This window comes from Ostrinia furnacalis, unplaced genomic scaffold, assembly GCF_004193835.3.
Source record: "Ostrinia furnacalis isolate ACB-3 unplaced genomic scaffold, ASM419383v2 OfSCF0550, whole genome shotgun sequence".
NCBI classification, from domain to species: Eukaryota; Metazoa; Arthropoda; class Insecta; order Lepidoptera; family Crambidae; genus Ostrinia; species Ostrinia furnacalis.
Genome location: NW_021130789.1, coordinates 159843 through 171513, shown reverse-complemented (window position 1 = coordinate 171513; position 11671 = coordinate 159843). Strand labels below are relative to the sequence as shown.

At 46.7% G+C, this 11671-nt stretch overlaps 1 protein-coding gene across 1 annotated transcript in view; it reads left to right on the top strand.

Annotated features, from left to right (window-relative positions):
* The window catches only part of LOC114366150 (protein KIAA0100-like), a 28434-nt gene extending 17491 nt beyond the window's left edge, over window positions 1-10943 (top strand). Inside the window, exons 16-27 of the mRNA XM_028322927.1 lie at window positions 14-136; window positions 581-819; window positions 3037-3209; window positions 3747-3911; window positions 4320-4520; window positions 5882-6075; window positions 7381-7496; window positions 7771-7918; window positions 8893-9117; window positions 9809-10009; window positions 10553-10660; window positions 10905-10943. Coding sequence (XP_028178728.1) covers window positions 14-136; window positions 581-819; window positions 3037-3209; window positions 3747-3911; window positions 4320-4520; window positions 5882-6075; window positions 7381-7496; window positions 7771-7918; window positions 8893-9117; window positions 9809-10009; window positions 10553-10660; window positions 10905-10943 — 1932 coding nt within the window. The remainder of the gene's footprint in view (window positions 1-13; window positions 137-580; window positions 820-3036; window positions 3210-3746; window positions 3912-4319; window positions 4521-5881; window positions 6076-7380; window positions 7497-7770; window positions 7919-8892; window positions 9118-9808; window positions 10010-10552; window positions 10661-10904) is intronic.
* Window positions 10944-11671: the final 728 nt, after the last annotated feature.

Here is an 11671-nt window from a genome sequence, read left to right as displayed (position 1 = left end):
TTTGTTTTTGCAGATTCAAGAAATCTTAATCGAAATGAGTGACGATCCGTTCGAAGTGAAACTGCGTGACAACTACGAGCTTTTAGAGGACGAGTACAAGGAAAGTCAAAAGAGACGGACTATGCTTGACGCTAAGGTAAACCAATCTTATTACAGTTGATTTTGACAAACATAACTGGATAGCTGAATCGAGTCAGCCACTTTAGGCTTAGAGAGTAATCTGTGCTAGGCTGATTGTTAAATCCATATTCAGAAATCAGACACAGGTTAGCGTATCATCCTTACATTGCCGACATTCCACCAGCTCGCACTAAATGTTTCGCTGACTCTTTTGTAATGCGAACAGCTTTGGATCGATTCGAAATGGAAATCGCTGTTTGCTGTCTCCAACACTATAATCCAGGTCTCTTCAAGGTGAGAGTGAATAGGCATTTAGCCATTTGCTGGGCAAATATGTACTATCCTGGATTGCATCTCATTTGGCATCAAGTGTGATTGCAGTCATCATGTTCAATATACTTCCTTGTTCTGCATAATGAAATAGTGGCTGCCAAATAACAACAAAACGTTTGCCTTTCAGGTGCAAGAACTATGCAAGCCCCACCTATTCTTGCCCGCGGGTAAAGTCGAGGAGCTATACTCGGCCTTACGTCAGAAGGACGCTCAGATCTACGTGCAGCGTTGCCGAGCCGCGCCGCCGCCACGCACTCGGCTTGTGGCTTGTTGCCTTAGTGGCTTCAGGCTTATAGCATTAGCTGACCCTTCCATACATGGCGCACAGAACGCGCAAGCGAAGATGAGAGATATAGATTTTGACAGGTAAGCTACTGTGACTTTGCGAGTGCGATCTTTTGCTGATGTAGTATAGCGGTGTACGCGCCTTTTGCCTGCTGCCTTTCTGACTTCAGGATTATAGCATTGGCTGATCCTTCGATACGTGTAGCACAGAACGAGCAAGCCACGATGAGAGATATAGATTTTGACAGGTAAGTTACTGTGTCTTTACGAGTGCGATCTTTTGTTGATGTAGTATAGCGGTGTACGCGCCTTGTGGCCTGCTGCCTTAGTGGATTCAGGCTTATAGCATTAGCTGACCCTTTCGATAAATGGAGCACAGAACACGCAAGCGACGATGAGAGATATAGATTTTGACAGGTAATTAGATTTTAAAAGGCTTTCGATCATGTTATCGTTGCTCACGCGTATCGTGATCTGTTGCCTTTCCGGATTCCGGAGTAAGTGCTAAAGCAGACGCTGATCCATCCATAAACTGTGCGCAGAACCAGGCCTGTTCATCTCCGCGAGTTTACATCGAAAACAAAACACGCACGATGGCCCACCTACAGGATACTATTCGACAAGGCCTCACATACGAGCGAACATTGACTCACGCACGCGTATTCTTGTGTACCTATGATGGAAGAAAATAAAAAAATGGTGTACTAAATAAATACTGTGCAGTATTTAACTGCCTAAATAATAATAAAAACATATAATGTACTTTTTTAAGTTGCCTCAAGACACTGAGAGGTAAATAAGTACTTAATATTATGCATGATAATTCATGCTAAATCCGCTAAATCATGTATTTCCTCTGCCATTTTCCGCAGTTTGGCACCTCACGTCACATCATTTTACCGAAGTCAGCCCTATAGCTTCGGCGCAGTGCCGATCACTGACGTTTGTCAACAAAATGGTGCTTGACTCTTGAGACAGGCTAATTTACACCATATTGTTAATGACATTGAGCATACATTTTTTTAAATACCTTCGCGAAGTAAAACTTCTGTACGTAGTACATACTTATTATTATTCTGTGGCAGAACGTGCAAGCGAAGCTCAGGGATATTGACTTTTACAAGCTCTTATTGTGTCTTTATTAGTTCGATCGTTTTCTGATCTAGTTCTGTCGCGCCACGTTTTCGCTACGCATGCGCCTCGTGGCCCACTACTTGCAACGTAATAGCCCTATAGAAGGTTATAAGAAGATTAGTTTATCTTAATTTTTAGATAAATTCTCGTGACTTTGACGTAATTAAAAACAACTTGAGACTTATTTTGATCACGTATCTAAATTCCATTTCACCAGCCCGTAGCCAATAGTCAGCTCTATAGGCGCGCGTGCAGCTGGGATTAAAAAAACCTATGATGTCTACTCATGCGATTGCTTAACACCGGTCAACAAAAAAAAAAAAATTTTTTTTGCGCATGGATTTTACTTATTATGTTCTGATTATATAAGCAAATTTATATAAAAAAGTGCGATTACAAATCAAAAATATTTGCTTTTTAAGAAGTTATAGCGATTTGAATTTTCCATCTTCATAGTAGAATGTCTCTAAAGATGCACGTCCCATTCTCATTGGGATATAATATTATAAATAATTATGGGGGCTTATTCGCAAGAACAAGGGGCACGCTTTCATCAAAATATAGTGAGATTTGAGAGACGACGTTACCAAGGCCAGTATACTGAAAGCATGATAGGGTTAGATTTTTATGCGAAAAATCTTCTATGGAACATGACAGGAAATTGGAACTTTTCATTTTTAATAAATATTTGGACTCTATTTTAAATATTCTCTTGTGAGAATGAATCTTAAATGAATGTTTGGTATGTTTTAATAATTAGAAAGAATGAAAGAAAGAAAGAAAAAAATATATTTGGCAACAAATTGAATCATCTCTATGTTCATGTTTCATACATTCATTGATATGATTTTTTCTATTTTTTACACTTATAAGCAAATTCAGAACAACTTTTTGTTGTTATTCTTATTTCTAGGTCATAAAGCAATAAAAATAAGCTATGCATAACCCGTGCGCAAAAATGCTGCAGACAGTTGTAATTTTAAAATATATTAAAATAGTAAGACACGGGTCTTAACGCGACGTTTATCAATGAGTTACATTATGTATGGCTGCAGCATCGCAGCCGAAACGTCAAGCCGTGAGTACATAATGTAACTCATTAATAAACGTCGCGTTAAGACCCGTGTCTTACTATTTTAATTGAAATGGAACGTTATTCTTTAGCCCGTGGCCGGAGGACGGCATGGAGTTCACGACTCTGTGGGCGCGCGGCGTGCAGCTGGGCGTGGCGCAGTGGCAGCTGCTGCTGCGGGACTTCCCGCAGCCGCTGCTCAGCTGCCGCGGCCTGCGCATGTGGGGCACCGTGGCCGCCGCCGAGGACCAGCCGCCGCCCAGAGGTACATTGTACTAACATCATCATCATTAGGCCTTTTAAGCCCGGTTTCCCGGAGCCCGGAAAGGAGTGGAGACGAGAAAAGTTGTGTTTTAAATAACCAATGAGATTTCGTTATTTCCACATCTCCTCTCCGCTCAATTTCGGTGAAAATGAATCGTTCCCCGCTGCCTTCTCCGCACACCCGAAAGCGACATACGATTCGTAGACAGCAATAGACTGACAGCTGACAGCTACACACAGCTCACATCTCTCCGCTCCGCTTTGATGGAAACCGGGCCATAGGAAGGCCAGGAAGACGATCCTCTCTAATTTACCACGGGAAGATCTTTATGCTACACCCCTTACGCTGGGTAGATGGGTTGGGGAGGTCTGATGTTCACATGTTTGTCTTTTAATCGCCTCTTATGACAGTCACAGAAAGAGAGATGGTGGTCCTATTCTACTCTGCCGAAACCACACGACTATATCCATGCATTTTTGCAACATTTCTGTGGAGTTGGGAACAGTTTTGTAACATTGTCAATGTTGTGTGTTCCAGCGGTTCGCACGGTGACAATAGACCAGGGCGCGCCGTGGGGCCCGTACGAGTTGGAGCGTAGCATGATGCCTCTCAAATGGTATTACGACTTGTGCTGCGAGATGGCTCAGTACAGCTACGCCTTCGGGCCCTGTTGGGAACCGGTCATCGCACACTGCAACCTGTGTGAGTGGAAAAAGAAATTGCTATATTAGTTTTAGATGTCACTAAGGCTAGACGTACACGTGTACTGTTCTCCAACGTATGAAAATATTATTTAACGAACAAATTACTGTACCTACTATCGGCAACAGTGTTAACTACCCATTGCCGGTCATGTCGTCTCGTTCTATCGCAAAGAATCACCATTTGATGAGAGCGAGAGTAAAAACGGAAATGGATAGTTAACACAGTGGCCGATAGTCCCTACATGAAAAGCTTGAAAATCTGCATGAAATTCGATTCAATCGATTTAAAATGTACAATACTGTGTATAATACAGTCTACTCGATTTATGAAAACTTAAAAAATATGGTTGTTACCCGTCGGCCCTGCTGGTGTGGCACGATCACTAACTCATACCATCGATTCCAGCTTTCGACCAAGTGTCCCGGCCCTCCCTGGACCCCTCTGCACCCTTGGCCTGGTGGGATAAGGTCCGGTTGCTCATGCATGGGCGGCTGACGGCCAACATCGCGCGCTTCACGTGCCTGCTGCACGTGTCGCTGGACCCCTACAACACCACCGAGGAGATGGAGCTCACGTGGAGCGACCTGGTGCTGGACTGGACCAACGGTGAGCGGCGGCAGGTAGTGGGGGTCCCGGCCCCCTGGACCCCTCCGCGCCTCTGGCCTGGTGGGACAAGGTCCGGCTGCTCATGCATGGGCGGCTGACGGCCAACATCGCGCGCTTCACGTGCCTGCTGCACGTGTCGCTGGACCCCTACAACACCACCGAGGAGATGGAGCTCACGTGGAGCGACCTGGTGCTGGACTGGACCAACGGTGAGTGGCAGCAGGTAGCGGGGGTCCCGGCCCCCCCCTGGACCCCCGGGACCCCCGGCCCCCTGGTCCCCCGGGACCCCTGGCCCCCTGGCCTGGTGGGACAAGGTCCGGCTGCTCATGCACGGGCGGCTGACGGCCAACATCGCGCGCTTCACGTGCCTGCTGCACGTGTCGCTGGACCCCTACAACACCACCGAGGAGATGGAGCTCACGTGGAGCGACCTGGTGCTGGACTGGACCAACGGTGAGTGGCAGCAGGTAGCGGGGGTCCCGGCCCCCCCCTGGACCCCCGGGACCCCCGGCCCCCTGGTCCCCCGGGACCCCTGGCCCCCTGGCCTGGTCGGACAAGGTCCGGCTGCTCTTGCACGGGCGGCTGACTGCCAACATCGCGCGCTTTACGTGCCTGCTGCACGTGTCGCTGGACCCATACAACACCACCGAGGAGATGGAGCTCACATGGAGTGACCTGGTGCTGGACTGGACCAACGGTGAGCGGCAGCAAGGTCCCGGCCCCCCCTTAAGCTCGCTAGTCTGGTGGAATTTTTCAGAAAGAAGACATCATTCTAATCTTGAAATGTCCACGTGCCTGCACGAGTACTCGGTACTACAGTGACCAGGTCTAGAAAAACAGTAATCCGGCTCGAAGGACCATTAAGATGTACCGTGAGAGTAGTAACACCCAAAGAATTGCTAAATAAAATACACACTGCCTGCCCTGTCATTTTGCGTGGCTGAAAATTGGTGAAAAGTTAGTCAGTAAAATAGTGCCGTCATCGGCTTGGTTTATGTAATTCCTTACGAAACTTTACACTGTGATTTTGTACTGTGTAACCTTGCGGTGATTTTGTGATAATATGTAACCTTGTGATTGTGACAAGCAAGTACGACGAATGCCGCGTCTTATATAAGATTTTAAACTTTCGCGTTCCATTTCAACTAAAATAGAAAGACACGGGTCTTAACGCGACGTTTATTAATGAGTTACATTATGTACTCACGGCTTGAGTCTTGACGATTCGGCTGCTATGCTGCAGCCGTGGTCACAAGCAGACTGGCGGCTCGCGGCGTCGTCCGTTCGAGCGCGTGTTACTTAACCGTGATTTTACTGTATGATTTTGTGATTTTTGGATTGTAACCAGCATTCTCCCCCAGGCAAGCTCGGCTTCCTCGGCGAGCTGAACGTATTCGTCCGCACAGCGAGCAAGTACGACGACTGCCGCGTGCTGCGCGTGCCGGCGCTGCGGCTGTGCGCCAAGCTCGGCTGGCAGTGCGTCGGCGACCCGCGCGACCACCACGCGCAGGCGCCTTGCGCGCCTACGAGATTGCCCGAGTACTCTAGTAACCAGGTGTGTGGAAAGTGTGGAAACCCTAAAGTTTTATAGTAAAGTAATTTAGTAAATTTAGGTGACACGTGAACACCGTGCCTGCCCGCTACTCCAACAACTAGGTCTGTGGAAACCCCAAGGGACTATGCTCCCGCTCCGTCCGACGCGCGCCGCGGTCCCCTTCGACCCGTCCCTTTTTCTCGCAGTATCGGCACGTGCCCGGCCGCTTCTCTCCCCAAACCTATGTTAGGTTACCGTCCCCCAGCAACGCCCTAGGCCGAGGTTCAAGCCTCACTCGGGAGCGCCCTTAGGCTCGTTGCTTAAATTTTGAGGTTGAGAGCTATCTGCGCTCACCTATTGTCCAATGAAGCTGAGAAAGCCGCTTACGGCTATCAGCATAGTCCTTCCGAAAAAAAATCCGTCCGACGCGATAGGTGCCAGCTGCGTGCGCCCGCATATTAACTTAATGGGTTAATTGCACCCGTATTCACAAACGATGCTTGCTTAAGTGAAGCAGCAAATCGAACGCACAGCGTTGAATAGAACTCTGTCGCCCGTATTCACAAACATTACTATGAGGTGTCACAGAGCGCATTGACGCACAGGGTGACACACGAACAAATCACAAAGCTCTATTCAACGCTGTGCGTTAGATTTGCTGCTTTACTTAAGCAAGCATCACATGTGAATACGGGTGTGTGATCCTGTGCATCCACGCGCACTGTGAGACCTCATAGCAATGACTGTGAATACGGGCGTTAATATGCGGGCAAGTACGACGATTGCCGCGTATTGCGCGTGCCGGCGCTGCGGCTGTGCGCCAAGCTCGGCTGGCAGTGCGTCGGCGACCCGCGCGACCACCACGCGCAGGCGCCCTGTGCGCCCACGCGGTTGCCCGAGTACTCTAGTAACCAGGTCTGTAAAAACTAATCCGGCTCGAAGGACCATCTTTAAGAAATTACCTTAATTAGCTTAGGTGAAATACTGCAGATTGTTATAATAAAGAGTTTCTTGCTATATGCCGTAATTTACAACGATAATGGTTATGCTAACTTTTGGCACTTGCATACAAAACTACGAAGCGGAAATGTCGCTGCATGCAATCTTCATGCTTCAACGATATTTGGAAGTCAGAAAACGTCAAGCGTAGAATGACGAAGCTACGAGTACGTGTGAGGCACTTATTGTAAGGCTTTTAAGTCAGTAAATGACATTATAAGAATATTCACCGCGATATTTATGATATTGGGCGACAACCTTGAGAGGTTCCTAATTTGATTGAAATAAACTTTTGTGTGTGTGTCTAAAATAAACTGTAATTTTCAGGAACACGACTCTTACCGCGCATTCCGGTCTCAAGGGCTAGATATCCACTTGAGTATGGAGACAAAGCCCATAGACAGGGATGGACCTGTGCTGCTGCTTTACGGGAGCACTTTAAGGTAAAGTTTAAAAAGTTACAAGCTTTTTGAAAAATCAGTAAAAATACTTAGAAATAGGTACTTGGTCTGCCTGGCTAGCTACCATTATCTTTCCAACTCTGTCGCCATAACAACAATGTAAAAAGCATATTGTGTTTCGGCAGTTGAAGGTAACATAGGTACTCAGTTTTTTTGTCATTCATTTCGGATTAGGATCATTTCCACTTTTGGTCTCACTGTCACTTCCAATCAGATGAGAAGCAGGCCGTTGTGGTAAATAATAAACTTTTTTCAGGTGGTTCGAGAGCTTGAAGTTGATTCTATCCGGCGTGACGCGGCCGACACGGCGCGGGCGCGTGTTCAACAATGTGCGCCCGCGCAAGCCGCAGCTGTCGCGTCACTACCGCAACGTCAGCGTGTCTCTCACGCTGCATAACCTGCAGGTGCGTGCTAAGATTGATTTTGAACTTTAGGTTAAAGAGTTACAGTTCAAAATCCATCCATTTGGTGTCTGTGTCATTCGAAGCACGGATTTTTTTAAAACAGACGATTTTCAGTTCGTCAAAGTATCTAACTTTACTGCAACAAAAATAGAAACAGATTACATAAATTGATTTTACGCTGTGTGCATTCCAGTGGATCCAAAGTCTCATTACTAGAATAGAAGCTACGATCAGCAGTGAACTTGTGGCTGAAATTACGATAAGGTTGAATGCAGAAACTATTCATCCGCGGAGTAGGTGTTTTACTGTCCGCGCGATGACGTGATGAAAACAATGAAATATAGAAACATTACTTCATCCTCACAGGTTTTCTACTGGTCATCATCATAGATGCAGCGCGTCATCAACATTAAAACAAAATAATATAGAAACAATCTTCATCCTCGCAGGTGTTCTACTGATAATCATCATCATCAATGCAGCGCGTCATCAACATTAAAACAAAATAATAAAGGAACAATCTTCCTTCAACCTCCCAGGTGTTCTACTGGTCATCATCATAGATGCAGCGCGTCATCAACATTCATCATTATCATCTCAGACTTAGGACGTCTACTGCTGAACATAGGCCTCCCCCAATGCTTTCCATGCTACCCGGTTGGTAGCGGCCTGCGTCCTCAACATTAAAACAAAATAATATTGTCTACTCACGGACATTGCCCGCGGGCGGCGTGACCGGAGGGAGCGGCGAGCGTTCGGCGAACGAACGAGCAATGTTCGGTTCGCGAGCGAACATCTAAGAAGACGATCCTGACGCACTCTCTTCAACGACTTTGCACAAAACGGTCTCGATAACATTGTAAATTTATACCGAATAGATAATTAATTTCATACAGTCCACTCTTTTCATTTATAAACTTCCACTACACTCACTATCGAAGTAACAAATATAGAAACAATCTTCATCCTGCCAGGTGTTCTACTGGTCATCATCATCCATGCAGCGAGGCATCGAGATGCTCGGCGTCCGCGTGACATGCGGCTCCAAACACCGGTTGACTCTAGTCCCGGCCGCCGACGGGTTACTGCGGCGTCCCCGAGCTAACTGGACCACGGTGTATATGAACTGTGATTTGAATGACGCGGAGATCTGGCTGAAGACCACCGCTGCGGTGGCTGAGGACAAGGATAATGATGCGGTGAGTGTTACCATGTGTACGCGTGTTTTTAGGATATCTGAAAAAGTAGCTGTGTAGTTGTAATGAGTTGTTTGGGGAGGTAGCAGGATCTCCCTGGTGAACCACGTTTTAATTAAATATCTATCAGTTGTGACATGTGACGTTTATATGGGCTTACTTTTAACGAGAACGAGATTGTAGTTTCTGGGAGAGCAGTGGACTGTCATTGGTATGATGATGATAATGAAGGGAGGATATCGTCGTTTACCCGTTGTTGTAGATGAGCGACGAAACGCAACATGAAGCGATGCGGATGCCACGTAATGCGACTAATCTTCATGTGACGTCTGTAATACGCGACTACGTAGGCCATTACCGACTATCTGGTGTTTTCGCATCGCGTCATATTGCGTTATTTGTATTATTGCGTTTTTCGTCCAAATAAGTGTTCTTATACACGAGCCGCTCATAGCCGATGGCAGTGGCAACGCCAGCTGTCGCATCCTGTACAAAGAAACAGTTACAACTGCAGCTAACGCCACCTGTCGGCGACGACTGCCGTCGACGAGTCGACAGCTGCTGCCAAGAGGTGGCGACAGCTGCCGTTGCCACTGCCGTCGGCTATGAGCCGCTCGTGTATAAGAAGCCTAAAATAATGGATCAGTCGTATTCTCACTGCGCATATTTTAAAATTGTCAATATTTTGTCCCAGAACTCGTCAGTCCTCCGCCCGCCAGAAGTAGAGAAATGGTACTGCGTGTCAGTGCGGCGCGTGTCTTACGGGCGCGAGGCGGCGGGCGCGGGCGCGGGCAGCGCCACGCACCGGCTGGCCGTGCACGACCTGCGCGGCGCCTGGACCAAGCTCAACCGCGACCTCGCCTTCGCGCTTATTGACACCTACATAAAGACGCAGGTGGGTGTTGTTTAGACCCCCTAAAGGTGCGTACGGATTGCGCGTATCCGGAACGCCTAGTCCATACCTGCAGCTACGCGTTCACTTGGGGTACGCGTACCAACTCGCAGCGCGAGCCACCGTCTGTCGGTTTTTGGTCGCGCGTCAAAGAGGACGCACGCGGCCGCGTAAGTATTATTTTTGCCGTCCAAATATAGCGTAGCCGGCCGCGGATACGCGTAAACTGCGTACGCGTATCAGAGTACGCGCAATCTGTACGCACCTTAACAGCGTCGTTTGACGTCATCATCCTGGGCAGCGTCGACAGTGAGCACAGCGGAGTGAGAAGGTGGCGTTACTTGTCTGAAAATAACGTTGTGTTTGGCGCGGTCGCGACTGTGCGATGGTACGCGGGCGCTGCTGGCAAGATGACGCTCGAAAGACGTTAGTGTGACCGGGATCTTTGATTGTCAATTCATCTGTCTTTTTTCGAATTGAATCTTCAATAGTGCCTTTGCATTGGAAAGAAATCGATCCTTTAAACTCTTATTTTCTTAATTTCAGCAACTGAAGAAAAATCTGTCAACAAAAGCTTTAAAAGAAGAAGAGAAGCCGAACTCGTCCCCGAAGAGAGAAGCAGATGTAGTGTCTCCACCGCCATCCAATGCTCAGGTAATTGAGAAACAATATGATTGTTTCCTTCCAACCAGTTGCTGGGTTGCTAATAATTACTTTCTCTTTGGTATTTCATAGTTTCAAAGCGCTTAAGCGCTACGTTTTTCCACCATGTTTCAGCGTTGTACCATGACGGTAGTTAACCATAAATAAAATTGAGCGCCAGCGATATCAGTGAGGCTCTCTCATGCGCGGCCCGTTATGAAATAACTTGCCGCTATAAACCTTTGTGCTTGTCCAGATGACGCGTTTCGTGCATGAGCGCGTTTACAATGTTTGAACTATTTGACAATTGTATTCTATTGTATTACTTATTTCAAACTAATTTTATTTCTGTAACTTATTTAATTTATAATAATATCTCTAATTATATAATCGTTAATTTATGTTCTAATCTAATTATCTATATTATTTATTACAATATTTACATGATATTATTATCAATAATTATGAATCACACTTTGACATCCCGCTATTGTCGTTTATTTACATTACCCGATTCACAGGCCTTAGGCTAAAAAATCTATTGTTAGGTCTATATAATGCAGGGTCTCTCTGTACAGGACATGACGAATTTACCGCTGCGATGGTGGAAATCGCTCCTGACATTATGGCCATAAATGAGACCTGGTTGCGATTGGGAGAGGAGGATAGGGCGCCTAAACTTTCAGGTTATCGTTTGAGACATATTCCGAGACATATTCAAGTTCGGGGGGGTCGGGGAGGGGGGGTAGGTTTTTACATACGTAAGGGTTTAAATGCCAAACAATTGGAATTTCCTACATCTATCCCACCTGTCGAGCAGATGTGGCTAAAAGTTCACGCACACGGTCAAAATATAATCGTTGGAACTGCATACAGACCACCCTGGCAAGACATAAATATGTTCCTAGAGGCTATCACAGACTCAGTCACCTCTTTCTCGCACTCTGACGGCATAATAGTGATGGGAGACTTTAATATCAATCTCCTTGATAAAAGCAGTCGCGGCTATGGGGCCTTCATGCA